The sequence below is a fragment of the Selaginella moellendorffii genome, unplaced genomic scaffold, assembly GCF_000143415.4.
Source record: "Selaginella moellendorffii unplaced genomic scaffold, v1.0 SELMOscaffold_2, whole genome shotgun sequence".
In the NCBI taxonomy this organism is placed as follows: Eukaryota; Viridiplantae; Streptophyta; class Lycopodiopsida; order Selaginellales; family Selaginellaceae; genus Selaginella; species Selaginella moellendorffii.
In genome coordinates this window covers 3,752,928-3,780,644 of record NW_003314263.1, presented here as the reverse complement: position 1 = coordinate 3,780,644, position 27,717 = coordinate 3,752,928, and the positions used below count along the sequence as shown (strand labels likewise).

At 48.1% G+C, this 27,717-nt stretch overlaps 9 protein-coding genes across 10 annotated transcripts; 4 read left to right on the top strand and 5 right to left on the bottom strand.

Annotated features, from left to right (window-relative positions):
• Nucleotides 1-1,414: 1,414 nt before the first annotated feature.
• On the bottom strand, nt 1,415-2,661 carry LOC112342255 (mediator of RNA polymerase II transcription subunit 4-like). Of its 2 annotated transcripts, XM_024663827.1 has the most exons (3): nt 2,528-2,661; nt 1,616-2,471; nt 1,470-1,556 (listed from the first exon to the last, which is right to left on the bottom strand). In XM_024663827.1, the coding sequence occupies exons 1-2, from the start codon at nt 2,628-2,630 to the stop codon at nt 1,624-1,626; spliced, it is 951 nt and encodes a 316-aa protein (XP_024519595.1). In that variant the 5' UTR covers nt 2,631-2,661; the 3' UTR covers nt 1,470-1,556; nt 1,616-1,623. The 2 variants fall into 2 exon arrangements, with proteins under 2 accessions (XP_024519590.1, XP_024519595.1); XM_024663822.1 differs by having other exon boundaries at nt 1,415-2,471.
• Nucleotides 2,662-5,240: 2,579 nt separating this feature from the next.
• LOC112342283 (mediator of RNA polymerase II transcription subunit 4-like) lies at nt 5,241-8,899 on the bottom strand. Its single transcript, XM_024663855.1, has 7 exons — nt 8,788-8,899; nt 7,867-8,731; nt 7,718-7,815; nt 7,546-7,666; nt 6,464-7,490; nt 6,078-6,399; nt 5,241-6,016 (listed from the first exon to the last, which is right to left on the bottom strand). The coding sequence occupies exons 1-2, from the start codon at nt 8,888-8,890 to the stop codon at nt 7,875-7,877; spliced, it is 960 nt and encodes a 319-aa protein (XP_024519623.1). The 5' UTR covers nt 8,891-8,899; the 3' UTR covers nt 5,241-6,016; nt 6,078-6,399; nt 6,464-7,490; nt 7,546-7,666; nt 7,718-7,815; nt 7,867-7,874.
• Nucleotides 7,034-7,459, top strand: LOC112341269 (pentatricopeptide repeat-containing protein At3g22470, mitochondrial-like). Its single transcript, XM_024661163.1, has one exon. The coding sequence runs from the start codon at nt 7,034-7,036 to the stop codon at nt 7,457-7,459; it is 426 nt and encodes a 141-aa protein (XP_024516931.1).
• A 4,002-nt stretch (nt 8,900-12,901) lies between the features above and the next one.
• On the top strand, nt 12,902-14,676 carry LOC112342203 (AAA-ATPase At4g30250-like). Its single transcript, XM_024663647.1, has one exon. The coding sequence runs from the start codon at nt 13,087-13,089 to the stop codon at nt 14,533-14,535; it is 1,449 nt and encodes a 482-aa protein (XP_024519415.1). The 5' UTR covers nt 12,902-13,086; the 3' UTR covers nt 14,536-14,676.
• A 721-nt stretch (nt 14,677-15,397) lies between these two features.
• LOC9661587 (pectin acetylesterase 7) lies at nt 15,398-17,426 on the bottom strand. Its single transcript, XM_024663665.1, has 12 exons — nt 17,162-17,426; nt 17,020-17,102; nt 16,830-16,959; nt 16,674-16,768; nt 16,535-16,615; nt 16,370-16,491; nt 16,259-16,319; nt 16,148-16,201; nt 16,017-16,094; nt 15,886-15,970; nt 15,687-15,823; nt 15,398-15,620 (listed from the first exon to the last, which is right to left on the bottom strand). The coding sequence occupies exons 1-12, from the start codon at nt 17,331-17,333 to the stop codon at nt 15,495-15,497; spliced, it is 1,224 nt and encodes a 407-aa protein (XP_024519433.1). The 5' UTR covers nt 17,334-17,426; the 3' UTR covers nt 15,398-15,494.
• A 134-nt stretch (nt 17,427-17,560) lies between these two features.
• On the bottom strand, nt 17,561-19,803 carry LOC9661586 (alpha-galactosidase). Its single transcript, XM_024663658.1, has 15 exons — nt 19,544-19,803; nt 19,424-19,482; nt 19,293-19,349; nt 19,209-19,243; nt 19,052-19,155; nt 18,921-18,993; nt 18,811-18,869; nt 18,692-18,757; nt 18,534-18,617; nt 18,406-18,470; nt 18,245-18,327; nt 18,099-18,189; nt 17,992-18,041; nt 17,797-17,937; nt 17,561-17,736 (listed from the first exon to the last, which is right to left on the bottom strand). The coding sequence occupies exons 1-15, from the start codon at nt 19,768-19,770 to the stop codon at nt 17,641-17,643; spliced, it is 1,290 nt and encodes a 429-aa protein (XP_024519426.1). The 5' UTR covers nt 19,771-19,803; the 3' UTR covers nt 17,561-17,640.
• Nucleotides 19,804-21,890: 2,087 nt separating this feature from the next.
• Nucleotides 21,891-23,774, bottom strand: LOC9643301 (protein DJ-1 homolog A). The gene is made up of 8 exons (XM_024663655.1): nt 23,566-23,774; nt 23,301-23,501; nt 23,085-23,234; nt 22,839-23,018; nt 22,695-22,772; nt 22,445-22,645; nt 22,249-22,389; nt 21,891-22,187 (listed from the first exon to the last, which is right to left on the bottom strand). Exons 1-8 carry the CDS (start codon nt 23,719-23,721, stop codon nt 21,984-21,986), a joined length of 1,311 nt encoding a protein of 436 aa, XP_024519423.1. The 5' UTR covers nt 23,722-23,774; the 3' UTR covers nt 21,891-21,983.
• Nucleotides 23,775-24,995: 1,221 nt separating this feature from the next.
• LOC9643300 (wall-associated receptor kinase-like 20) lies at nt 24,996-25,912 on the top strand. The gene has a single exon (XM_002963044.2). It carries the CDS (start codon nt 25,029-25,031, stop codon nt 25,866-25,868), a length of 840 nt encoding a protein of 279 aa, XP_002963090.2. The 5' UTR covers nt 24,996-25,028; the 3' UTR covers nt 25,869-25,912.
• A 1,143-nt stretch (nt 25,913-27,055) lies between these two features.
• LOC112342223 (18.0 kDa class I heat shock protein-like) lies at nt 27,056-27,579 on the top strand. The gene has a single exon (XM_024663694.1). The coding sequence runs from the start codon at nt 27,100-27,102 to the stop codon at nt 27,544-27,546; it is 447 nt and encodes a 148-aa protein (XP_024519462.1). The 5' UTR covers nt 27,056-27,099; the 3' UTR covers nt 27,547-27,579.
• Nucleotides 27,580-27,717: the final 138 nt, after the last annotated feature.

Genomic DNA, 27,717 nt, shown 5'->3' with positions numbered 1-27,717 from the left:
GTTCGGCAGCAAATTCCACGCCAAACTATGACAAGAGAGTGAGTCCAGTAAAATTTATAAGGAACAAAAAAGTTTTCCGCGAAATCAGCCTCTTCCGCAAAGAGATCGAGCGGTCATTGTATGTGAAAGCGGCAAGCATCGAGTTCCAGGAGACAAGGTTGCGCTCCTCGGGCATTCGATCGAAGATGCGCTTGGCCGCAGCAATATGAGGATGTGCAAGGCTGGGACGATGGTGGTGAAGAAGGAGAGTCTTGCCCTCCGGACAACGTCGTCTATAGTATCCTCATCAACGCGTGCTGCAATGTCTGGGAAGATCTACGATGGCGAGAAGCTGCTGGCAGAGATGCTGGAGAAGAAGCTCCAGCCGGACGTGGTGTGCTTCAGCTCGCTCGTCGATTGCCTGGACAAGGCTGGTCGATACGGCGACGCTTATCGGCTCTTCCGGAGGATGGAGAAAGGGTGCAAGCCATCGCGTCGGTGATGCTGGACTCTTTCACGAAACGGGGAGAAGTAGCGCAGGCTCTGGAGCTCGTCGACGAGTTCGTGGACTTGCCGCTGCCATCGGCGGATCTATGAACCAGCTCGTCAAGACGATTGTGGTGGGCGACAAGGTGGGAGATGGCGTCCGGCTACTCAAGACGATAGGGAGCTCTGCCGGAGGAAAAACGCTGGCGAGGCGCTGGAGCTGGTGAAGGAGATGCGAGCGGCTGGCTAAACGTCCGTGGATCTCTCGTGCGCGATTGAGGTGCTGTGCGAGATGAAGATGGTGGAGGTTGTACGAGGAGATGAAATCCTCGCAACAGCAGGAGCTCCTCCCAAGCGTCTCCACTTACAACATTCTTTTGGGGCGCTTGTGCTGTGAGGGACGGTTGGGCGATGCCAAGGACTTGTTCCAGGAGATGATCGAGAGCGGCCGGATCCCCGACGTGAACTCCTACGAGATCTTGGTGGAGGCGCTGTGCAAGGCCGGGAAGATCCTTCAGGGGCACGAGCTGTTCAAGCAGCTCATCGTTTCTCCTGGAAGCTTTCACATGAATAGATCGAGCGAGTCCGGGTTCCAATGCCAATGCCAAGCTGGGTGGCCAAGCGATCCCACAACGGCAAGAGCGTCAAAACGACCAACGCTAGCGCCACAGCATAGACGATTTGCCTCCAAGTGCCAACACCAGTAACGTCGTTGAGGCAGGCCTTCTCGGACGATCTCTGTATCGGAAAACACACAGTAAGAACTCTCTAAGAAACGAAAGAACTAACATACCTGGAATGCGTGAAAGTTGAGTGAGAAGAAAGGCTTAAACGTTTCTAAGATTACCACTCCCAGTCCGAGTAGCACGTAAGCTCAAGCCAGTGATATTCAACACCTTACTCCCGAATGCGGCCTGTATGCTCTCTCACTCAATCAAAAGTTGGATTCTGAGTAAATTACGGACCTCTTCGTCTACAAGAAGTCGGCTACACAAGACCTGGTGTAAGTGGAAAAGACTGTTGGATTTGAATCGAGCATTTGTTCCCCCTTCAAGGTTTGGATTTAACTTGCAAAATCGAGTTTTTTCATCCTGCTTGCCCTCAGGGTACGAAGTATGTCTCAAGGAATTTAGAAAGAATGCCAACTTACTTGGTTCCTCACTCTTCCTCGGAACTTTGCTCCTCGTTGCTGTAGTCCGAGGCGTAGTCGTCTTCGAGCTCCGGATTTAGATCCAGCTGCACGAACGGCACCTGGATTACTCCTGGAGCCGGTGCCGCTGGAGCTGGAGCCACTTCCGGCAGTGGAACCGGATCTCCGGGCTTCCATCCGGGAGGCATCGGTGGGAGCTTGATTCCGGGAGGCAGTCCGGGAAGAGTAACCGGAGTGGAAGTAGAGGGCGTGAGCTTTCCTGCTGCTGCTTCTTTCGGTGGTGATTTCTCCACCGTTGGCGACGGCAGCGATGGCACTGGTCGCGGTGCGGTTGCCGGAGCTTTCAAGACGCCCAGATCCATGTCGCTGAAGTGGTAGAGCTCCGAAGCTCGCATTTGCTGCTCCTGAGGAGCCGGAGCCAGCACTCCGGGCTGACCGAGAAGATAATCCGGAGGAGCAAACGTCGTGTAGCTGATCCTATGAGCGTAGGAGACGAGCTCGGACACGTCCACCTCGGCGTCCATTGTCTTCCTCTCCTTGGATGGCCGCCTGTACTCCTCGAATTCCTCCAGCGTGAGCTCCAGGACCTGCTCCGCGTCCCTGACGCGCTTGGCAAACTCGCGGATCACCGCGTCCTTGGCCGCCACCGCCTCGGCGATTCGCTGCTTCTCCTGCTCCAGGCTCTGGAGCTCGGCAATCTCGGACACCGCGTCCGATAGAAGCGATTGATGCGAGTCGAGGAGCGCCAGGACGTCTTTGGTGCTGTTGGCGACCAGGCCCTCGGCGGGCACGGGAGCTCCGGCCAGGAAAGGGGGGAAGAGGCTCTTGAGATGGCTGCCTTGCCACGATTTGCTGCCTGCATTGACCAAGTCTGGATCTGGAGAGGAAAGAGAAGAAAGACGCTTTGCTTACCGGCTAGCTCGAGAAGGCGCACTGTGAGGCCCGCCATGTCCTGGAGCAAGACCTGCGCGCGCCTGTGCGGAGGAAGCGCCTGGACCGCGCCTCCCTCTGCCATGGCCCTAGGATGCCCTAACCCTAGCCAGGGACCAAAACATTTCGCGCCAAATATCAAAAGCCCTAAATGCGAATCCAAAGACAAAGGGAAAAAGAAAGGTCTGCGCAGCCACCATTCTCTATAAAAGTTGGATATCACAAGTATACGACAGTGTCCAGACTTCTACTCACCAAGCTTGGTGACCACAAACTCACGAGAAAATTCGACTCTCTTGCTGATGCATTTGGCTTCTCTACGCAGCCAATTGCTTTTCGGGTACCAGAGGAGATGCATGTCGGCCTCCAGACGAATGTTGAACCCGAGCTGAAACTTGGACGCCGTGCTCGCGGGCAGATGCCACACAATAACAGGAAAGTCTTCCACGCTGATTTTTGTTCGTCCTCCTCGAAAAGGCGGCTAGAAAGAAAACGAATTTGAAAACAATCAAGGAATAAAGCATGTACCTCGAGGGAAATTGACCCGGAGTATGGTTTGGATGGATTATACTTCATGCCGTTGTGATTCCAGTGAAGTAATTTCCACTCGACCTTTGCAATGTTCCCTGAAGTTTCAACATGGATCGACTCATACTCTATTGGCTCTTGGCGTGACTGCCCCCACTTCTTCTTGAATGTGAACGATACTGGCCATAAATTAAGTCGAGCTCCAATCTCACCTTCGCTGTTCTTGGTGAGAGTGCTAGAATTGGCATTAACACGGCTGCCGTCACGGAAATTGTAGTCATAGATAGTAATGGCAGAATTTTTCATCTCGCCAAGCTGTGGACTAATATGGAGTTTGATGCGGTATGGGTAAAATCCTAGAGCCTTGGTGTTGATGATTACATCGTTGTCGTCCACACCGAGAAAGAAGTTCTTGATCTCCAGAGCCACCTCATTGTTGGCGCAGCTCTCCCGTAAGGATGGGAGGATCACCATCGAAACATCCACGAGGTGCTGGCTCTTAGGCAGTCCATTGGGAAGATCAAGGTGCAGCTGGTCGAGCAGTGCTGTGCCGGATGGGATCTTTGAGCTGATTTTGATGCAGGGGGACTTCCTCCACGGGGAATCCCCGCGAGGTGTTGCTATTGAACCAGCCATGCGCCGCAGACAGTGGAAACTCACTACGAGGTCGCCTGAAGGCAGGGAGCGGTGGATCGACAAGCTAAAGAAGCATAAAGAAGCATAAAGAAGCAAGAGGAGCTGAGGAGAATGAGGAGGATGGAGGACGGACGTCTTTTTATCCCTTGGAGCTACCCCCCTCTCTTGAATCTACTGGAGCTGCTGCTAATACAGAAAGAATTTTTAATTTTTTTTATTGTTGCAACTGGACAGAGAATTTGGTCAACACGGAAATTCAAGAGCCAAGAAAATTAAACAAAAAGAAATGATCACGTCATCTTGCTTCTTTTTTTTTTTTGCGTGGAGTCTGTGAATCAGCAGCAGCTTTTTTTTGGCTTAGAAAGAGGAGGATTGAGGACAAACGTTGAAAGCTGCTGCTTCAGCTCTTGCTTTTTTCTTTTTGTGTGAAGTTTGTGAATCAGAAGCAGCTCAAGCAGCTGTCCCACCAGAAAATTGGCATTGACTCTGAGAATGTTCAGCCTGGTCTTCCTCCTAATTCAAGCAAATTTTACCCCAGGCTGATGTCACTCAAGGATTACAATCTGAAATGCAGCTTTATTAATCTTTCACCAATGAAAGACAAATCAAGTTTAATGGAATTTGTTATGCTCACTTATCCCTTTAACATGGTGATTGAAAGCCTTAACTCTTGAACTTGTTCGAGGCACAGCAAAACTTAGTGACGTGGACGCCGCTGCTGTGCGTATATTCCACTCCTGGCATCTGGAAGAAGCGCGAGAAATATTCCAGAGAATGCCCGAAAGAGACCAAGTTTCTTGGAACGCGATGCTGGCAGCATTCTCGCAAAACGGATCAATCAGGGAATCTCAGTCGTGCTTCGATTCAATGCCGCAGCACAACCCAATCTCTTGGAGCTCGCTTCTCCCGACATATACCCAGACCGGGCATCCGGAAGAATCGAAGAGAATCTTCGAGTCTATGCCGCAGCGAAGCCCCTCGTCCTGGATCTCGATGGTCGTCGAGTTAAAGAAGCATAAAGAAGCATAAAGAAGCAAGAGGAGCTGAGGAGAATGAGGAGGATGGAGGGCGGACGTGGTGCTCCCTTCTCTCCCTTCTCTCCCTTCTCTCTCTTTACTTTCTCCTGACCTGAAAAATTTTGTCATTTTTTGTTGCCAGAGAATTTGGTCAAGACGGAGGAAGTCAAGGTTTTTCACTGTTTCCTTTGAGTTGTAAAAGCAGATCTTTGCTTTATTTTGTTAAAGTAGCAAGAGAAAAAGACAAGCAAGATGATTGTGAAACAGCAGCTCGCAGCAGTAGATTCCCGGGCTAAAAAAAAGTCACGCTGTCTCTTTTTAAACAAGACAAGCTTTTTTTCTTGGCAAGTAGAAAGACAAGCAAGTAGCCGTAATTTTTTTTTCAGCCCCTCTTTGTGGAGTTTGTGAATCAGCAGCAGCTCAAGCAGCAGTAGATTCAAGAGAAAACAACGTTTGTCCTCAATCCTCCTCTTTCTAAGTCCCACACACACAAAAAAAAGCATCATGTTTTTTTGTTTTTTTTCTTAGCTCCGTGTTGAGCAAATTCTTGCAACAATAAAAAAAATTAAAAAATTCTTTTTGTGAAGCTTGTGAATCAGCAGCAGCTCAAACACCAGTAGATTCAAGAGAGGGATGGTAGCTCCAAGGGATAAAAAGACGTCCGTCCTCCGTCCTCCTCTTTCCCCTCAGCCCTCTTGCTGCTTTCGCTTGTAGATCCACAGCTCCCTGCCTTCAAGCGACCTCGTAACGAGTTTCAACTTTCCCCTGTCTGCGGCGCATGGCTGGTTCACAAGCTCACACCTCACGAGCTGATCGATGGTGATCCTCCTTACTCGAGTTTGCTCGGAGTTGATCTTCCAGTATTCGTTGAGAAGAATTACCAGCAGCTTTACTACCAACAGCCGCTCCAGCAGCAGGTGCTGTTCCGAAGTACCAGAAACACTTGTTTTCCCACCTCTTGCCATCTTGCCGTTGCTGTTGTCTCCACCCTTCTGAGCCCACGAAGAAGATCTCTTGCATGGACTTTCCTGCCACCATTTGCCCGGCTCCGGCTTCCATATTGTTCTTAAACGTCTCTAGCAGGCGGTCTCCAAACGTCCGGATCGTCAGAATAGTTGCCTTCTCCAGAAAAGTCAACTGCCATGAATGACTTTGAGACCAGCCGAAGGAGAGCCAAGGCCTCCTGGAACCTCTTTGAACGCCTGCTTCTCGCCATCCAGCTGCTTGACAACGTCCACTTCTTCTGCTAGCTCCTTCTTGCATTTGAGCCACTTCCACGGTATTTAAATGCCTGGAAGAAAAACACTATGGGCTTAGAAAAAGAAATGATTTAAAAAGTTTCTACTCAACACCTCGGCCCCTCATCCCTGACGATGCTGCTGTTGAGTGGCGGCTGAGACTGGCCTGGCGACAAGAAGAAATCGTCCAGCTTCGTTGCAATGCGGTTCTTGTGATTCTTCTTGTTGTTGATGCTGCTGCTGCTGCTGCTGCTGCTGCTGCTGGTGTTGTTGTTGCGGAAGAGTGACCGAAGAAATCGTCTGCGTTTTGGAAACTCCCGAGCGCCAGTAGTCCGTGTCCCAGATGTTTCCCTTGGTTGACGCGGGCCCTCCGTTCATACTGATCCCATCTTTGGCTGCCTCGCCATCCTTGAGTCCTCGCTTCCCTTCAATTTCCCTGCCGAAAAAGAAGCTTGTTAGCAACTGCGGTCCCTCGAACAGCAAGGAAATGATTGGCAAACCTTAATATTTCCTTCACAAACTGCATGTACTCCGTGATTTGCTGAAGAGTACATGGTAATACTGGTAACCAATGTTCGGCAGCAAATTCCACGCCAAACTGTGACAAGTCTGCAAACGTGCTGCAAAGTCGGGAAGATCTACGAGGGCGAGAAGCTGCTGGCGGAGATACTGGAGAAGAAGCTTCAGCCGGACGTGGTGTGCTTCAGCTCGCTCGTCGATTGCCTGGAGAACGGCGACACTTATCGGCTCTTCTAGAGGATGATGGAGAAAGGGTGCGAGCCGGATACTGTCATCGCGTCGGTGATGCTGGATTCTTTCACGAAACGGGGAGAAGTAGCGCAGGCTCTGGAGCTCGTCGACGAGTTCGTAGACGTGCCGCTGCCATCGGCGGGATCTATGAACCAGCTCGTCAAGACGATTGTGGTGGGCGACAAGGTGGGAGATGGCGTCCGGCTACTCAAGACGATAGGGAGCTCTGCCGGAGGAAAAACGCTGGCGAGGCGCTGGAGCTGGTGAAGGAGATGCGAGCGGCTGGCTAAACATCCGTGGATCTCTCGTGCGCGATCGAGATGCTGTGCAAGATGAAGATGGTGGACGAGGCCCGGGGGTTGTACGAGGAGATGAAATCCTTGCAGCAGCAGGAGCTCCTCCCAAGCGTCTCCACTTACAACATTCTTTGCCGCGAGGGACGGCTGGGCGATGCCAAGGACTTGTTCCAGGAGATGATCGAGAGCGGCCGGATCCCCGACGTGAACTCTTACGAGATCTTGGTGGAGGCGCTGTGCAAGGCCGGGAAGATCTTCCAGGGGCACGAGCTGTTCAAGCAGCTCATCGTTTCTCCTGGAAGCTTTCACATAAATAGATCGAGCGAGTCCGGGTTCCAATGCCAATGCCAAGCTGGGTGGCCAAGCCATCCCACAACGGCAAGAGCGTCAAAACGACCAGCACTAGCGCCACAGCATAGACGATTTGCCTCCAAGTGCCAACACCAGTAACGTTGTTGAGGCAGGCCTTCTCGGACGATCTCTGTATCGGAAAACACACAGTAAGAACTCTCTAAGAAACGAAAGAACCAACATACCTGGAATGCGTGAAAGTTGAGTGAGAAGAGAGGCTTAAACGTTTCTAAGATTACCACTCCCAGTCCGAGTAGCACGTAAGATCAAGCCAGTGATATTCAACACCTTACTTCCGAATGCGGCCTGTATGCTCTCTCACTCAATCAAAAGTTGGATTCTGAGTAAATTACGAACCTGTCTGTCTACAAGAAGTCGGCCACACTGGATTTGAATCGAGTATTTGTTCCCCCTTCAAGGTTTGGATTTAACTTGCAAAATCGAGTTTTTTCATCCTGCTTGCCACGAAGTAAGTCTCAAGGAACTTAGAAAGAATGCCAACTTACTTTGTTCCTCACTCTTCCTCGGAACTTTGCTCCTCGTTGCTGTAGTCCGAGGCGTAGTCGTCCTCGAGCTCCGGATTTAGATCCAGCTGCACGAACGGCACCTGGATTACTCCTAGAGCCGGTGCCGCTGGAGCTGGAGCTGGCGGTACCACTTCCGGCAGTGGAACCGGATCTCCGGGCTTCCATCCGGGAGGCATCGGTGGGAGCTTGATTCCGGGAGGCAGTCCGGGAAGAGTAACCGGAGTGGAAGTAGAGGGCGTGAGCTTTCCTGCTTCTGCTTCTTTCGGTGGTGATTTTTCCACCGTTGGCGACGGCAGCGATGGCGCTGGTGGCGGTGCGGTTGCCGGAGCTTTCAAGACGCCCAGATCCATGTCGCTGAAGTGGTAGAGCTGCGAAGCTCGCATTTGCTGCTCCTGAGGAGCCGGAGCCAGCACTCCGGGGTGACCGAGAAGATAATCCGGAGGAGCAAACGTCGTGTAGCTGATCCTATGAGCGTAGGAGACGAGCTCGGACACGTCCACCTCGGCGTCCATTGTCTTCCTCTCCTTGGATGGCCGCCTGTACTCCTCGAATTCCTCCAGCGTGAGCTCCAGGACCTGCTCCACGTCCCTGACGCGCTTGGCAAACTCGCGGATCACCGCGTCCTTGGCCGCCACCGCCTCGGCGATCCGCTGCTTCTCCTGCTCCAGGCTCTGGAGCTCGGCAATCTCGGACACCGCGTCCGATAGAAGCGATTGATGCGAGTCGAGGAGCGCCAGGACGTCTTTGGTGCTGTTGGCGACCAGGCCCTCGGCGGGCACGGGAGCTCCGGCCAGGAAAGGGGGGAAGAGGCTCTTGAGATGGCTGCCTTGCCACGATTTGCTGCCTGCATTGACCAAGTCTGGATCTGGAGAGGAAAGAGAAGCAAGACGCTTTGCTTACCGGCTAGCTCGAGAAGGCGCACTGTGAGGCCCGCCATGTCCTGGAGCAAGACCTGCGCGCGCCTGTGCGGAGGAAGCGCCTGGACCGCGCCTCCCTCTGCCATGGCCCTAGGATGCCCTAACCCTAACCAAAAATTTCGCGCCAAAGTTTGAGTTTGCCAAAGCCCTAAATGCGAATCCAAAGACAAACGGAAGCCACCACCTTTCTTTTTTCATTCTCTATAAAAATTCATTTGGCTTCTCTACGCAGCCAGTTGCTTTTCGGGTACCAGAGCAGATGCATGTCGGCCTCCAGACGATAAAGACGGCTGCCGTTGTAGTCATAGATAGTAATGGCAGAGTTTTTCATCTCGCCTAATATGGAGTTTGAAGCGGTATGGGTAAAATCCTAGAGCCTTCGTGTTGATGATTACATCGTTGTTGTCCACACCGAGAGAGAAGTTCTTGATCTCCAGAGCCACCTCGGTGTTGGCGCAGCTCTCCCGTAAGGATGGGAGGATCACCATCGAAACATCCACGAGCTGCTGGCTCTTGGGGAAGATCAAGGTGCAGCTGGTCGAGCAGTGCTGTGCCGGATGGGGTCTTTGAGCTGATTGTGATGCAAGGGGACTCCCCACGAGGTGTTGGTATCGAACCAGCCATGGTGGAAACTCCACTACGAGGTCGCCTGAAAGCAGGGAGCGGTGGATCTACAAGCTAAAGAAGCATAAACAAGCATAAAGAAGCAAGAGGGGCTGAGGAGAATGAGGAGGACGGAGGACGGACGTCTTTTTATCCCTTGGTGCTCCCTTCTCTCTCTTGAATCTACTGCTGCCTTAGGTGCTGCTGATTCACAAGGCCGACAAAAAGATTTTTTATTTATTTATTTTTGTTGCAACAGGAGTCTTTTTTGTTTTTTTACTACTCGGGTGACTTGAGCTCTAAAGGAAACTTTGAAAATTCCTCCGTTTTGACCAAGTTCTCTGCTTCGTTGTCACTGCTCACATCTATCGAAGGTTTGGAGTGATTGATTGAAGCCTAGAGCTTGAAAATGAAAGCAAGATGACAAGAGAGCAGCAGATCAAGTCATCTTGCTTTATTGTCTTTTTTTTGTGCTTGTGAAGTAGCAAGAGGGGCTGAGGAGAATGAGGAGGACGGAGGATGGACGTCTTTTTATTGGTGCTCCCTTCTCTTTTTCTTGGCAAGAAAAAAAGACAAGCAAGATGACGTGAGTTTTTTTTTCGGCCCCTCTTTGTGGGGCTTGTGAATCAGCAGCAGCTCAAGCAGCAGTAGATACCCGGGCTGAAAAAAGAATCACATCATCTTGCTTGTCTGTTTTTTCTTGGCAAGTAAAAAAGACAAGAAAGATGACGTAATTAGCCCCTCTTTGTGGGGTTTGTGAATCAGCAGGAGCTCAAGCAGCAGTAGATTCCCGGGCTGAAAAAAAAATCACGTTGCCTTTTTTTCTTGGCAAGAAAAAAAGGACAAGCTTTTTTTTCTTGGCATGTAAAAACGACAAGCAAGATGACGTAATTTTTTTTTCAGCCCCTCTTTGTGGAGTTTGTGAATCAGCAGCTCAAGCAGCAGTAGATTCAAGGGAGCAAAGTTTGTCCTCAATCCTCCTCTTTCTAAGCCCAGACAAAAAAAAAAGTAAGATGACGTGAGCATCTTAGCTCTTGAATTTCCTCCGTGTTGGTTGTGACCTGTTGCAACAAAAATAAAAAAGGATTTCTTTTGTGGGGCTTGTGAATCAGCAGCAGCTCAAGCAGCAGTAGATTCAAGAGAGGGATGGTAGCACCAAGGGATAAATAGACGTCCGTCCTCCGTCCTCCTCTTTCTCCTCAGCCCCTCTCGCTGCTTTCGCTTGTAGATCCACAGCTCCCTGCCTTCAAGCGACCTCGTAGCGAGTTTCCACTGTCTGCGGCGCATGGCTGGTTCAACATCAACACCTCGCGGGGAGTCCCCCTGGAGGAAGTGCCGCTGCATCCAAATCAGCTCAAAGCTCCCATGTGGCACAGCACTGCTCGACCAGCTGTGCCTTTATCTTCCCAACGGACTGCCCAAGAGCCAGCAGCTTGCTGTTGTCTCCACCCTTCCGAGCCCACGAAGAAGATCGATTGTCTCCCTCTTGCATGGACTTTCATGCCACCATTTGCCCTGCCTTGGTCGGGCTCCGGCTTCCATATTGTTCTTGAACATCTCTAGCAGGCGGTCTCCAAACCTCCGGATCGTCAGAATAGTTGTCTTCTCCAGAAAAGTCAATTGCCATGAATGGCTTTGAGGCCAGCCCAAGGAGAGACAAGGCCTCCTGGAACCTCTTTGAACACCTGCTTCTCGCCATCCAGCTGCTTGACAAGGTCCATTTCTTCTGCTAGCTCCTGGTACCTGGCCTACATTTTGAGATAGTAAAGAACACTAGTAGTAACAAAAAAACAACAACAAATAACAACACCTTACTATATAATTACTATAATTGCATTGATTTATACACATTAGCCACAAAATGCTAACATGCATTTGCTTCTCCATCATTTCTAGATCAAATAAATGTAATGCTTATTTTGTATTACATTGTGAAGTCTGTTGGTTCAACTCAAAAGAATTACTATATAACATAGCTTATACCCTACCCAGGCTTAGTTTCTTTTATGTTGATGAGATTCCTCAATTCTTTGCAAATCTTCTACAAGTCCTTTAACTTATAAATACTAGACCATCTTTCAGCATGCTGACTAGATTTTCATGGCACATTTCATTTACAAATACATTATATACCATTTCAGAGTCCCTACAATCCTCATTTCAAATCATGGTTACACTTTCCTTGGGCAAGTCACACAATGGCTCCTCCAGCTCTTAGAGGTGCATCATATGAAGAGTAGTAGTTACTACCCGCAGTTGAACAGCTAAGCTAAGTCAGCTTTAAGCTTGGGCATGGGATCTTCTCAAACTCAATGAGCAACGCTGTGTAGCAACCAATCACCTTTTTGCCACCATGTGCAAGTACAAGGGACAGCGTGATCAATTCTGATGGGATGACCTTTTCCCACTGGACAGTTTGTGATGCTCCAGGATTTTAGGATTTTGCACCTTCTACAAAATTCTCTCCCAGGTGGCTTGGTACTTTTTACTACTTTTCTACACTATATCATATATTCACCATATGCTTTATTCATCATTCAAGAAGCCATCCTGATGTTTGAGAGCATATTTACTCAAAGAATAATTTGAGAAAAGAACAGACATTGTACCTCAAGTGCCACTGCAGCCAGTTCGAGCTCATGATCAATCTTGGAAATCTTGCTTGAATCAGCATCCCCGGCCGAGGAGAGCCTAGGACGACCACGGGAAACAGCCCTCTCCGGGAAAGCACCGGGCCGGACGCAGCAGTCCGAACCAGAATCCACGTACTTGGTTCATCAGCTTCAACCTAGTTGTTGCAATGGCACTTTGAATTTGAACTAAAAACAACATATCGACAGTATGTTGTGGTGCAAAGCCGGCATGGAGCACGACTAGTGTCCTCAACATGTTTAGTGCGAGCATTTTGATCACCAATTTGATTCCAAGAGAGAACAACACTATACAGAAATCGCAACAACAACCGCCAGTTGTAGATTGTGATTATTCTCTGCAATCTGACGATGGAGCAGCTCGAAACCATCATCTTCGCATCATCAGCAGCCTCATTTAGACAAAGAATCAGAAAGAAAAAATTGATACCATACCTGAATTGTAGCAGCAGCCAATCCGGCAACTCGGGAAGTCTTGGACGATTCACCACGCACTAGAAGATTGGGGGTTTTTTCTTAACTTTCTATTGACTTTCTATTGAGAACGCTGTTGCGCATCTACTGATGTGTTTGCTATCGCAAGCTTGGTCGCTCAAGCCTCTCAAGCTCTTTTCAACTACAAGCGAGAGGAGTCCATCGATCTTCAGGTATGTCCTCTTCTCATAGAACAAGAACTAAACAATGAAAGTCAAGCAGACCAAAATTTTCAAAGCACATTTTTTTTCCCCTGGAATCTTTTCACTTTGGAACGAGCTCGGGAACTTCCCTGCGACCATCACTTAGGCTGTTCATTTAGTGTGCAGCCTCAGCATCTTGAAAGGGACAGGTGACATGTAGAAGTTTATTCCATTGTTAAAGTTATCGCTGACTGCCGCATCGTGAGCATGACTCACGAGATTGACGAAGATTTCTCTACAAGAAAATACGCGGGAGCTGGCTTCGTTGTGGCTTCATCTACACGACAATAAGAGTGACGCAGCAAGGTCAGTGTTCTCCCATTCTCGCAACACCAGCAGCAAACGAGCAAGATGGCAATGGCAGGGGGGTATTTCTCCCATCTCGGTTCGCTCATGGGCTTCATCATGATCCTCAACCAGATAGTTCCACGCCACGTCTGGTTCCTTCTGGAGCTCAAGCTCAAGAGGTTTGTAACTTGGCTATGGTGGGAGACAGAGCTCTCAATCCCAGAGTACGTCCGCAACAACACCAACGAGATCTACGACCTGGTCGACCTCTACGTTGCTCACCTCACCGACACCAACACCAAGAGCTCGGCAAACAGGATCCAGTTCACGCGAGTGAAGAACGCCAGCAAGCCGAATTGCAACCTCGCCAGGGGCGAGCGAGTGGAGGACAAGTTCAAAGGCGTCACATTCTCCTGGGTCTTCAACGTCACCGAGCCCTCCAACGGCAGAGGCTTCAGCTATTTTGATCGCAGTGGAGGAACACGCCGAGAGTACGTTGTCCAAGTTCACAGGAGGCACAAGTATACACTCTTGCCCGAGTACATGAGGGAAGTGATCAAGCTCGGAGAGAGCTTGAAGCACCAGAACCAAGACCGGCAGCTCTACACCAACATAGGAAGCTCGGACGACTGGGGTTACAGGAACAAGCCGTGGAGATCGGTGCCTTTCAAGCATGCCTCGACGTTCTCGAGCCTGGCGCTGGATCCCGAGCTCAAGAACAAGATCGTCCAGGACCTGGATTCCTTCATGGCTGGTAAGGATTTCTTTGAGAGAGTTGGGAGGGCTTGGAAGCGCGGGTATCTCTTATACGGGCCTCCGGGGACTGGGAAGTCGTCACTCATCGCTGCCATAGCAAACTACACGCAGTACGATGTCTATGACATGGAGCTAACGGAGGTGAAGAGCAATGCCGACTTGAGGAAGCTGCTCATGGGGATTTCCAACAAGGCGATCATCGTGATCGAGGACATTGACTGCTCGCTGGAGCTCAAGAAAAGGGGAAAGCCAGCCCCAGAGGAAGAAACCAGTGAAGAGTCCAAGGAGAAAGATGGAGCGTTGCCAGGGAAGGAAGCCAAGAAGAAAGATGAAGAGAGCAGCAGGGTCACACTCTCGGGGCTACTGAATTTCATCGATGGGCTGTGGTCTTGTAGCGGGAGCGAGAGGATCATCATCTTTACGACAAATCACAAGGAAGATCTGGATCCCGCACTACTGCGGTCGGGCAGGATGGACCTTCACATTTTGATGGGCTACTGTGGATTTGAGGCGTTCAAGGTGCTGGCGTGGACTCACCTTGAGATCTCGCAGAAGGGCGAGTTTGAGAAGGAGTTTGGAGAGATCGAGGAGCTGATCGCCAAGGTTGAGATCACTCCTGCTGATATCGCGGAGGTGTTGATCCAGAACAGGGGGAACTCGAGAGGGGCTCTAGAGAAAGTGATTGAGGCTCTTCGGGATCAGGCTGCAAAGAAAGATGAAGAAGATGAGGGGGACGGTAAAAGCAAGCAGGAATGATCAAAATATCTGAAGCAATGCACTACCCGTGGTGGAGTACTATTTCTAGACCACCAGCGGTGCATTACAAATCAAATTCACAAATGAATTTCCTTTTGGACAAGAAGAATGCCAATAAACTACCACCAGAACTTATAGGTCCGTCACTTTTGGTCAATTCTGCCCAAAAGATTATGTTGGGTACTTTGGAGAACTTTGGCTTAACCAACTTGATTGTTTCAGAAATTATCCAAAAGATTATCATGCAGAAAATAATGTTTACCTCCAAGAAGTATCATTCTTGGAGCAACCAACGATGCCAACGAAGAGCAGAAAAACACTATGGGCTTAGAAAAAGAAATTATCTAAAAAGTTTCTACTCAACAAGCACAGAACTCTTTAGCTCTAGAGAGACCAAAAATCCAAACTTGAGCCAAGGAAAACAAAGGGATCTGTGCCAATGCAGCTGCTATATTACATTCTCTAGGCATCAAAATGTTTAAGCAGCCAATCACATCAAAAACAAAGAAATCCTCCACAATGCAGCTCCGCCAAGCATCACTCAAGCATCCCACGGCGAGCTAGAGGCAGATCTATCGAAATCCAGGGCTCATACCGAGGGACAAGGCCACTTACTCGTTAATCTGCGATTGCTCCATCATAGAAGATAATCGAGGTGTCGCAAGATCCCTCCAGCGCATACTCCCACGCCAAGTTGCTATGCTCCTGGACCAGGAGCCTTGCTATGGTGCCTACCGTTGCTCCTACTCACACTCTAGGGTTCTATGAGCTTGCTCAAGGTTACCGCTGGCGTGGAGCCCACGTGGAACTTCCGGGATTTATTCAAACGTTCTTTTCCCTCCAAAACTTACACTAATGAATGTTCCATCACTAAGCAATTTGTATTTGTGACTTTAGTTTGTAAATTTCACACTCGAAAACTATGTGGGAGATTACAATAAATGTTCCACACTCAAAATCTATGTGGAAGTTGACATTAGAGGGTACTTAACGCAAGTAGGATTGCAAGTTGGAAATCCACAATCTATATAGTGAGTTGACTGAGATCTTCCAAAATACCAATCTCCTACAGCTTTTGCTAATGACTGTAGAGCAAAGAAAAAAAATATTAATCACATAATTTAGACTTTATCTGGAAAAAAACTATAAACCTTTCCATGTATTCTTGGTCTTGTCCATTTGATGTCTACCTCAAGTTGACAATGGCTAAAGCAAGAATCGATAAAGGTTCCCCAGCCTGCTCTAGATTGAGCATAGAAGAGACCATTCAGTAGATTTTGTCGGAATGCTTGAAAGTTCAAGATATGTTGTAATAAAATAAGTTCATGAAATAATTATAGAGCTTTCTACCTTGCAAAGTTTTTGCATGGAAACAAGAAGCAAATCTCATGCAAGGGCTGTATTGTCTCCAGGAAATCTCTTTTACATTTTCAAGCTGTAGAAATTCGTTGAAAAAAAGTTTGAAATTAAAAGAGAATTACCTGCCAATTATCATATGCTGCATTAACAAAAAACGTGGGCTGTCTTATGTAGCCCTGTGCTTGTTGTGGAAAGAAACACTAGGAAGAAAAATACTAACACTCAGATTAAGAAAAAAATTATGAATTAAAACCTGCACTGGATCTTTTGCCGAGGTACAAGCTCTAGCCAGGGTGTTTTGCAATTTCTGTCTTATGGCATATTAAGAAAATAAAACAAAATTATTAAGAAATTCCTCAGAAACCTGTAAATTCACCACTCCTTTGTAATAGTTGTACATGGCAAAGTTTCCTCGGATGCTTTGGCTGACAACTCAAGTGGGTGAGTTAAAATACAAATTTAAAGAGGAAATTACCCATTCACAAAGTAACCAGCATCACTCAAACATTTAACGTTGGCATTAGGTAGAAGATATTTGAACTCGTTACAACGATGAACAACTCCAAGTCCTCCAGCAGAGCACCCACTTAAAAGTGCCTATTAACCAGCATAAAAATCAGCTAGATTATCAATTAGCAACCTGTTTAGCAGTGCTCAGTCCCTTGGTTTGCAGGTGCTTCACAACAGCTCTAAAAATTCTGAGTCCTCGAAAATATAGAGCCTGAAGAGAAACTAAAGAAGTATATGAACCCCAGCTTAAGAAAAATAATTATCTTAACTTGTCCAGACCAGTGCCTTACTGGAACAGCAACATCGGCACTGAAAGATCCTCCATCACAATAACGCACATATACATGGTTCCAGTTGTAGAAATCTTTTACAGCAAACAACATAATAATAATTAGGTGATTCATAAATTAATATCACTAACATACCTGGATTGACAGAATACTTGTTGCTAAGAATACCATTAAATAATATTTGATTGGACATGAGCTTGGAGCTTCCATGACTTGTCTTGGCTCGAGTGGCACAAGCGGATGAGCTTTCACACCAGCCTCCACCCTGTCATTCACATTCCTCCAATTCCAACTATACAGTATTAAATACACAAGATTGACTCACTTCCAAACGTATATGCCAGTTCTTCGCACCAGAGCCAAAACCAGGCCTCAAATGATATGCTGGGGCGCTCCCATCCAAGCAAACTGCAAGAGAATTCATGGAACTTTGTTTGATCGAGAAAGGAAAAGTGCGAGAGAGAGACCTGCTCCAGATTGCCTGGCGTCTTGAAGAAGAGTGATGCCTACAGCATCTCCAGCTTTCTCTTGAGTGTAGTTTATAGCCTTCGTAAATGCCGCGTCTGGGAATGGGGTCAATCCAAACGAGAATCGAAATTGGAGGAGCAAACTTAGCAGAGCTGGAAATCTTATAAGCATTGCACTTTCGAAGAGAAGCACGAAAGCAAGCCAAGCGCAAGAGAGGAAAGGATTCCTGGAAGAAGGATGAGAACAAATGAAACACCCGCTGGAAAGCACTGGCTAAATTCTATTCTTTCAGTCCACATCTAGTCTTTGGTGGAGAAAGGGACCGAATGAACGTCATGCCAACTTCCAAGAATTAAATAATTCTTTCTTAGCTTTGAAATCTCTTGACAGTTTATATGTTACTAAAAGGGTGCCATGCACGGCATGGTTAAAATTTAATAATTGTTCCAAATAATCTTCGTGAAAATATAGTTAGTGACTACACAGGAGTAAGTATGTACATGGCTACATCGTGCGATTCAACTCTGGATGTAATACTGGAATTATACGTGCCCGTGCCTGGAAGATCTTGATGCTAAGAAATTCACACCAATATTAGAAATCCTCCAAAGTTAATATAGAAGATGTTACGTACCTTCCAAACATCGCGGATCATCACTGAAACGTTACTAGGAATGCCAAGCGCAGCAAATTCGGCTGTGATATCAGCTGGATCACTGCCTCGATTGAGCATCAAGAGCGCAAATCTCCCGTTTGAGAGCGGGCCTCCCCACACCTGAATCAAAACTTGTGCATTTTCTTCTCCTCAATCACATCCACTCAAATTTACCTCTTGTTCTCCATCTCCCGCCACCTTTCTTCCTTGAACCCCTAGCGCATCTATACAAAGACGTAGAGAGAAAATGTACGGGCAAGAGAGAGGGATTTGGGCCTCACCTTGGTTGATTTGGATCACCTCTTTGTTCATGAGAATGGCCAGGTCCTGGGCCACAGTGTTCCGTACGTCGCAACCAATAATCAACGGTGCCTGTTCGTTTAGGTCAGATTCTTCTTTTCCCTCTCTTTTTTCCATTTGCCCTTACTTTCATGAGCGCCCACAAGCTGAAGTGCGTGCGCGATTCCTGGAAGCTCATGCCGCCATTGCCGATCTCCAGCATGTCCGGATCTGGTCGATCGAGGATGAGGCCCTCCAATCGAGGTAAGAAATCAAATGCATTCATGGATTATCGTGTGTGTTCCTTACCATTCCATCCTCCCGGAGCGGCGTGCTCGGCCCACGCATTGTTCTTGTCCGCGATAGAAATCATCCTGCATTGTTTGTTTGGCGGAGTGATCGTTCCTTTGAGTATAAAATCCTTCTTTTGGCCTTACGATTCCCATTTGTTCTCTATATCCCCGGTTGTTCTCCAGCTATTTCCGACGCTCGATGCCCATGTTGCTGGATCTTCCTGACCCCTGTCAACCAAAAAAATGGAAGAACTCAGCCATCTCTCGCTTACAATTTTTTTTTTCTCTTCGCAGTTTCTTACCATTCACACATTGAGAAGAAAATCGGCCGGCCTGCCGCACTAAGAGCGTCGCGCATTATGGGGTATCTGTCCATCAAAGAAACGAAAGGATTCATTCTAGCCGAGCGATTTTTTATTACCGGATTCTCGGTGAGCTTCCATCGGTGTGACAATTGTCATACTTCAAGTAATCCACTCCCTGCGCAGCACAAAACTAACGCGAAGTTTTTGTCACGCAGGATCTACGTACCCATGCAGCAAAAGTTTTGGCGTCTTGATCTTCGTGATTCAAAGATCCTGGCTGTTCCTGGCACGTCAAGTATCTAAAGAATCAAGTTGATATAATCTGGTAAGCTCGTTTTTTACTTTCCAAAGTCTTACCCAGCGTCCGAGTAAATCCCAAACTTGAGGTTTTTAGAATGCACGTAGTCAGCCAAGGCTTTGATTCCTGACGGGAATGTGGAGTTCCGTGCTTGAAGGTTTCCCTGCATTGAGAAGCAAAGTTACTAGCGAGAGTTTTAGCTGTAGAGATTTTTACCTCATTGTCTCGTGAAAGCTCCGCCCAGCAATCATCTAGATATCAATTTTGTTAACTCGTTCGTGGCTCTTTGCAGGACCTTACCAATGTTTACATACTCGTAGCCAACATCTCTGAGGCCAGTAGACACAATCGCATCAGCTGTATAGAAAAAAAGAAGAAGAAGATCGATCAAACTGATACTATGAATTCTACGAGGTAAAGTTCTTTGCTACTGGTTGCTCGAATGATCTCCTCGTTGATTCCACAGTGGAAGTAATTCCAGCTATTCCATCTGGCAAAACTCTACCTCAGCAGCAATAAAAAACCAGGAACTCGAGAGAAAGAAGAGAGACCCCATTGGCGGTGTTCTTCCCAGCCCATTCTCCAGCAGCCGGTGACGCTCAAAAGAATCGCTGGATCGAACGAGATCCGTGAGAAGCAGCACCAGCAACACGAGATAATTCTTGGCGGCCATCGTTCTTGTTTCACGAGGTTTCGTCTTCTTTTTGTTGTTTGTCATGCCAGCCGGTTGATTCATGTGATTTTTGGAAGTAGTATGTGACCCAGCGGAGCTGCCCATGCTTGACTTTAATAAATCTCGCAATCTAAGGTTGTAGTATAGCTGTACGAATTATAAGGGAATAAAGCATATTTTGAATATTATAGTCTGCTTATAATTATTAATACAAAGCACTCAAATCAATGAGTAGTGAAAAAATCTAATTATTCTTTTCTGTTAATATAACTTAATAATTCTTTTAGCAACTAAAAAGCATTGCCTCGGTCTTTGCCGGAGAATTTATCCACGATGGCGAGTGCGAACTCCATTGCAACCACGAACGTCGCGGTCGTGAGCAGCAACTCAAACTGGATCAGCTGGTTCCTCAGTTGGACGATCAAAACCAAAGACCATCGATCAAAAACCGAAGAACCATGGATCAAAACCACAATAAGTTAATATATTCAATCCGATGTTTCTTAAGTTGGGCAATATATTGAACAGCCATTTCCTTATTTGGCAGCAAAGTATCTCGATAGTGCATCAGAAACTGCGAGTTCATTCTTAAATACAACGGTAGCTGCAGCATCTTGACCTCTGGCGGCAGCGTCTCGGGCAACAACGGCGGCATCTTTAGCTGCAACCGCAGCCTTTACCTTGACCTTTGCTTTCTCATAAGCTTCCGTAGTACGCTTCTTCATAAAAGCAGCCATTTCCCTGAGAGCAACCATTTCCCTATCACTGGCAGCCACTTCCATATCGATGGTGGCAATGGCAGCAGCATTGCAGCATCGTTGGCGGCAGAGGCTTCTGCGGCCGCGACCCAGAAATATACAAGATCTCGACAGTAAGTCCAGTTTATGGGCGATGTCACCTGTCTTTTTTGAACTCCCTTTTCCCCACTTGCCAGTAACAGCTTCAAGAATTCCTGGAACAGAATTAAAATTTTTTTTCCACAAACTCACCTTCTCCTTGTCCACTGGTGGTCTCGACCGCACGAGTCGATCTTGTATCGCAGCAGCCGCGCCTCTGATTCCTCTTGATTGCTCTCTCCACTAGCGTCCTCAAGCTCCCAAGACTCGAGACAAATACACGAAACGCTCAGCCAAGTCTGTCGCACGGGGATGGCCCCCGCTTTTCACCATTTCCACAAGCTTCTCCTCGGAAACAGGTGGTAAATTGATGCATCCTGGTCAAAAAATCTGAGTGCTCGTCCAGCATGTCTAACCCTCGCCCCTCGGATGACACAAGCCACAAACTATAGCGGGCTTGATCATTGGCTTCCTTCCCAATGTACGCCAGCCTTTCTAGATCTTCTTTCTTCAGCTTGTGGGTGTTGTCCAAAATACTAGCGAACGCGCGGGATCTCCCTTCGAAGACCACTGCCTCCACACTGTACCTGCTTGCCCAACCTGTCCCAAATCGTCTTGGCGCTGCTGAACCTGAGAAGTTTGCATATCCGCGGCTCCCCGAACTTCTTCCACGAGGGTCAAAACGAACTCTTTTAAAGATTCCGAATCTTTCCATGAATTTAAATTAAGCTTACCATTAAGCTAGGTTTATCATCCATTAGAGGAGGCAAGAGGAAAGAACCGGCTAGGAACATTTTAGTACTTTTATGGACAGGGAAGAGTGATAAACTTTCCCATCAATATGTTAGTCCAGGTGTGTTTCTTTTGTTTTGTGTTTGGTTTGGAGTGAATTTCTTTGTTCAAGTTTCAAGTTTTAAAGATTTCTTTCCACTTTCTTTAGGGTTTTTCACGTTCGGTTGGTCCGGATGAAAATTTGCCGTTCGTAACGCCGTTCGTAACACGTACGTATGCAACGTTCGGAAGTTCGATGGTAACTATGGATCATCCCGCAGCATAGAGTAACATGAACTGTGGTTCCATGAGCTCAAGGATTTCATCCTCAGCCTCGCTCATGTTGACGTGCAGCACTGGTTTTGAGACCTCAGGCAACTCAGGGTGATATAAATTCCAGACGAGGTAGGGGGTGTCCGTCGTGACAATATACGCCAGCACGCCGAGCATATACTTCCTGAGCCCACTCGCAACATTGTGCCATATCATCAAGAACTTTATGATCGTGGCCGTCGGTGTCCGCGCCTTTTTGAGATCCGACGGCTGGGGAAGAATTATAAGGGAATTAAATATATGCTTGAATATATTGCAATACATAAATTTGTATATTAATTAAACTTTGCTTTGTAGTGACGTATTGACGTATACTTTTTTATAATTATATATAATAGTTATAATTATTCTTTTCTAGTTATCCCCACCTTTGTTCTTCTAGTAACTAAAAAGCATTGCCTCGGCGGTCTTGACAGCGCTGTCTTTGCCGGAGAATTTATCCACTATGGCGAGCGCAAACTCCATGGCCGTGCCCGGCCCCTGGCTCGTCGCAACCAATCCATCGATCACCACTCTCGCTTCCACCGCGCTCTGGTCCGAGAGCTTGCTCTGGAACGCTGGAAACGCGGTGGCTTTCTTTCCCTGCCAGGAAACCAGCTCAAGGAACACAAAAGCAAAGTCAAGAGTTTTGCGAGAAACTCACAGCGAGTATCTTGTTTGCTTCCAAAACAACTGCTGGAGAGGCACAGATGGCTCCGTAAACTCGGCTGTCTTTGGCCTGTCTCGCGAGTATGGATTGGAGCTCTTTGCTGTCCCTCAAGTGCTCTGCCCCAGGCATTCCACCCTGGAGAAGAGAATCAAAGTTTTCTCATCCGGTCAGGCAAACCAAAGATGCTTACTGGCAAGAAGATCGCGTCGAAGTGAGCGGATGAAACTTCGCCGATGAGATTATCCGCCTCGATCTTCACTTTTCTCGATGCAACAATCTGTAACGTCTCCTCCACCGAGGCCACCACAACGCCCATACCAGCACGTCTTAGAACGTCGATGATTATCACGGCTTCCATCTCTTCAGAGCCGTTTGCTATCGGCACAAGAACCTGAAGAACGGATCAAAGAAACCGTCGATGAGGATCACAAGAAAAGTACCTGAGGCTTTGACGGTACTTTAGCTGCCCAAGCTGTTTGATTGAACTCTAATTTCGTCGGCTTTCCCTCGAGCAAAATCTGACCAAAACAAAACTTTGGAAGCTCAGAAAAAAAACGTGCGAGACAGACTTTGCCACCACCCACCAATCCCTTTGAAACTTCCTGTGTTTTTTCCTTGCCATATAGCTGTTCAACTAAAGTGAGAGCAAACTCCATTGCAGTACCTGGACCTCGGCTTGTGACAACGAGCCCATCTTTCACAACTCTGGACTCTGCCGAGGATGGATCCGAGAGCTTGCTCACGAAACTTGGGTAGCATGTTGCCTGAGCAGAGAAACGTTAGAAAAACTCGTAAAACTGGTAAAAGCTCTCGCTAGATAGACTCGTTACCTTCAAGCCATTGAGAAGGCCCCACGACTCGAGCGCCACAGCCGGCGCCGCACAGATGGCAGCATAAGCTCGTTGTTCCTGAGCTTGACCTCGAGTTATGTCCTCGAGAGCTTTAGAATCACGCAAGTGTTCAGCTCCAGGCATCCCACCCTGAAACCAACAAAAAAAAAATCAGCTTTTGGGAACGAGGAGCAACGAAAACAACGTTCAACGTACAGGAAGAACAACAAGATCGTACTTTTCGTCCCCGCATTCCGATACGATCGCGTCCGCAACCAGCTTCACGCCTCTCGACGCCGTAACTTTGGGTTCCTGTCCGACAGAGGCCACAGTGACATGAGCTCCACCTCGCCGGAGAACGTCGATGACAATCACGGCCTCCATTTCCTCCGTCCCATCCGCAACCGGCACAAGCACCTGAGACAAAGCGAACACAGATAATGCAAAGAACACACACACACACACACACAAGAAACAGTACCTTTTTCGGAGACGCCATAGCAATAATTTTCACACACGACGAAGAACAGCTTCTTCTTCTTTTTGGGCGATCAGCGGAGAGGCCGAGACTCCCCCTCCCGCTAGAAAACGCGACGGCTCGGACGAGCCCAGGAGTGACAAGTGCCCTAACGGCCATTGGAGCACTGTTCGCTATACGTGGCCGGTGCTCCAAGGGACAATAAAATAGAACGAAGCATCGAGCAAGCCGACCACCCTTGTTTTGTTTTGTAAACGATAAAGATCTGGAGAGACGCACACTGTGAGCTCAGAGCATGGATGCAGCGCTCACAGCGGTGTACCTGTTTCTCTTTCACGCTGCTGCGCAGGATTTGTGTTCCAGGAAGTGCGGGAGCTTCACTGCCGACTATCCGTTTGGCTTCGATCGCGGATGCGGGCCTCCGGAGTTTGAGCTCAACTGCAGCAGCGCAGGCAAGCCTCTCCTCCAGACCGTCGCTGGCCAGTTCGAGATCCTCGAGGCGACAGCAACGACTTTGATCGTCGAAACTTCCAGGCTCAAGAGCAACTCGTGCACCGGAGCTGAGGCGTTCTTTGATGTCGGCTCCACTGCTCCATACACTCTGTCAGCAAACAATGAGTTCTTCGCAAGAGGTTGTTCTGTAGAGGGTTCTTACACAGCAGATGCGGAGAGTACACAGCACTGTGAAACGGGCTGCCAACCCGGTCGCGAGCCGAATATCCGGAATCCTTTCTGTGAAGATCTCGAGTGCTGCATCCTGACTATTCCGTCTGGAAAACGCAGCGTTATCATCAAGAGCAGTGCTAACAACGGTACTAGCGACTGCGGCTACTCTAGCGTGATCTTTCCACCGAGCTACCAAGTAGTAACTTACGGGATTGAGTTGCTTTGGGCCATGCCAGGTAACTGCTCCACTTCTGCGCATCTGTGCTCTCTGAATGCTACGTGCTTGGATGCACCCCATCAACCTGGGTTTTTCAACTGCATTTGTAACACAGGATCAGGAAATGGCTTCTCGAATGGAACGGGCTGCTCAGGTAAGCAAAAAAATCTAGAATACCTTTCTTATCCGTCACCAGCACAAGATTCTTAAGTTGTTTTGTATAGCTGTAGTGGATCACTGTGCGAGCTCTCCCTGCTCGGAGGGAGCAATCTGCGTCAACGACCTAAACTCGTTTACATGCAAGTGTAGACAAGGATACAAAGGAAACGCTACCAGTGGCTGCAGGAAAATCGACGTCTTTCAGCACATCACGAGTGGACCTGTTCTTCTGGTCGTAGCTGCTGCGATACTAGCCGGCTCTATCTGCGTCTGCGTCGTAAGAACGAAAAAGTTAGGCCGCAATAAGGGCTTGTTTCCAAAGCTCGGAAGCCTCGCTCACCTCCAGCTCGAGTTCAAGCAGAACGCCACCTTCTTCTCCTTCGACGAGCTCTCGAGAGCAACGCAGAACTTCAAGGCCGAGCTCATGCTGGGAACCGGCAGCTTTGGCACAGTCTTCCAAGGAGTCCTGGACGACGACACTCCAGTGGCGATCAAGAAAGCCAACAGCACCACAGGCCCCCGCATCCAGCAGTTCCTCAACGAAGTCACCATCCTCTCGCAGGTAAATCACCGCAACCTCGTCAAGCTCCTCGGCTGCTGCCTGGAAACCGATGTCCCACTCTTAGTCTTCGAGTTCGTTCCCAATGGAACTCTCTTCGAGCACTTACAGCACAGGAGATCTTCGATCCTCAGCTGGGAGAGACGCTTGCAAATCGCCATCGAGACCGCCGAGGCCATCTCCTATCTCCATTCCTCCGCGGCACAGCCGATCTACCACCGCGACGTCAAGTCCACCAACATCCTCCTGGACGAGAAGTTCACTGCCAAGGTAGCGGACTTCGGGATATCGAAGTTAGTGAGCCTGGAAGCCACGCACGTCTCCACCACCGTGCATGGAACTCCAGGCTACATCGATCCACAGTACCAGCAAAACTATCAGCTTACCGACAAGAGCGACGTCTACAGCTTTGGAGTGGTGTTGCTGGAGCTCATCACGGGGCAAAAGCCTGTGGATTTCTCGCGGAACTCCTCGGACAAGAATCTCACCGCATTCTCGCTCGCTTACATCCAGAGCAGCCGGATCGAGGATATTATCGACAAGGGCCTGGAGCTGGGAGACGAGAGAGCCAAGATTTCGAGCATACAAGAGGTAGCAAACCTAGCGATCCGATGCCTCGAGTTTGATCGGGAGAACAGGCCGGCGATGAGGAGTGTGGCTGAGGAGCTGATGAAAATCAAGCACATCCTCTCCGCGGCGTCATGATTGCCGCGATCAATCGCTCTGCCCATTTGAAATGCCAAACAAAGATCAAACTTTTTTAGGGTTCTTCAACAAGAATATGCAATGAATGTTCAGGTTTATTGGCTCTCATTTGTATTAATTTAGATCAGTTCAAAGAAAAGTTAATGGGATGGAAGGGAATAAAAGCAAGTGTTATTTTTTCTTCTGTTATTTTCTTTGAATGTTGCAAGTTCCAAAAGCAACTCCAATAATAATGAAAGAACAGTGTCACCACTTTTATTTTATTAGATTTATTTTAAAGGGATAAACTGATCATTAAAGTGAAATTACTAAAAAATCTAACCACTTTATGGTTCTAGAGCTGGTCTCTATGGTCACAAGGACAAACAACAAGCAGGATTCAGACAATTTTGTAATCCCCCTCCAGCATCGGACAGCCCAATTCTCGCCTGATCTATAGGGCCACAAAGTATCCCAGCTTTTCTTTCGTCAAATGGAGAGTCAACACGGTCAATGCTAAGTTAATACAGTCTAGCGGTGCAGCGACGTCTATGGCAAGTTTCTCATCTCACCCAAAAGCCAAGAATTCACGCTCTCCCTTCCAAAGAAAACCAGGATCTTCACCTTGAGCACTTGCTCGGCAGGCTTGGTACTGGACCACAACTCGTATTGTGGTGATAAATTTCTTCGCTCTGACGAGTGTTGTATCCTGACTATTCCGCTCGACTATTGTCGTACAAGCTGGAATTGATGTGTGATCAACTCACAGGGTTGGCAAGCCTCCATCCTTCTCGAACGTCTTTCCTCCAAACAACAATTCAGCGCCGGGATTCTCGAGTTATTGGAAGCACTGAACTTTTCCTCTCGAATGATCATTGAAGTAGTCACTGGGATGTATGATGGAAGAGTGTCAAGCTTCGATCAAGCAAGCCTGCAGCTCTTGATGAAAATTTAGGAACCAAGACTTGCCCATTCGAGATCTCGTTGTTCTATCTGAACGATATATCTTCAAACTGTCAAATAAAGTCCTGGCAGGAGCTGAGCTCAGACTTGCGATTTGATCACATCTGCCAGATGGTTAGTTTAAATTGATATAGAATCTTGGCTAACCAAATGCTCTAGAATCTTCTGGAATATCACCATTCTAGAATATTCTCGAATGTTCATGGCTCTGTATAAAAGTGGAGCAATCTCTTGGCCCCAGCATCGATCAAAAGTTTATTAGATCTCATCTTTTTTCTAAGTTCTAGACATGGCTTTGCATTTCTATCGCGGGAATGGCAGCAGCATCTTGGATCCCTTTGAGGAGCTCTCATCGATCTTAGCTGGTGGCAACCAGCCGTCGAAGCAGATGGCCAGGGATGCAAGCGCCGTCGCTAACACTCGCGTGGATTGGCTTGAGACGCCCGAAGCGCACGTCTTCAAGGCCGATCTCCCGGGGCTGAGCAAGGAGGAGGTGAAGATCAGCGTGGAGGATGGCCGCACTCTCCAGATCAGTGGCGACAGGAAGAAGCACGAGACACAGAAGAGCGATAAGTGGCACCGCGTGGAGCGCAGCTATGGGAGCTTCTTGAGGAAATTCCGCCTGCCCGAGAGCGCCAATGTGGATGCGATCAAAGCCCAAGTGGAGAATGGCGTGCTTACCGTCACAGTGCCAAAGATCCCCAAGCCACAGCCAAGAACAATCCAAGTAGAATAGAGGAGTGATCTCATAGATGATTGGAAATCTAGATTCTAGCCCTCTTGCTTGAGTTATATACTAATAAAGGTGGTGTAAATTTGGCACGTAATTAAGGAGGAGGTGTAGCCACTGCAAGCTATCATAGTCTTGTATTTGAATTTTACTAAGTCAGCACAGTTTGACTTTACA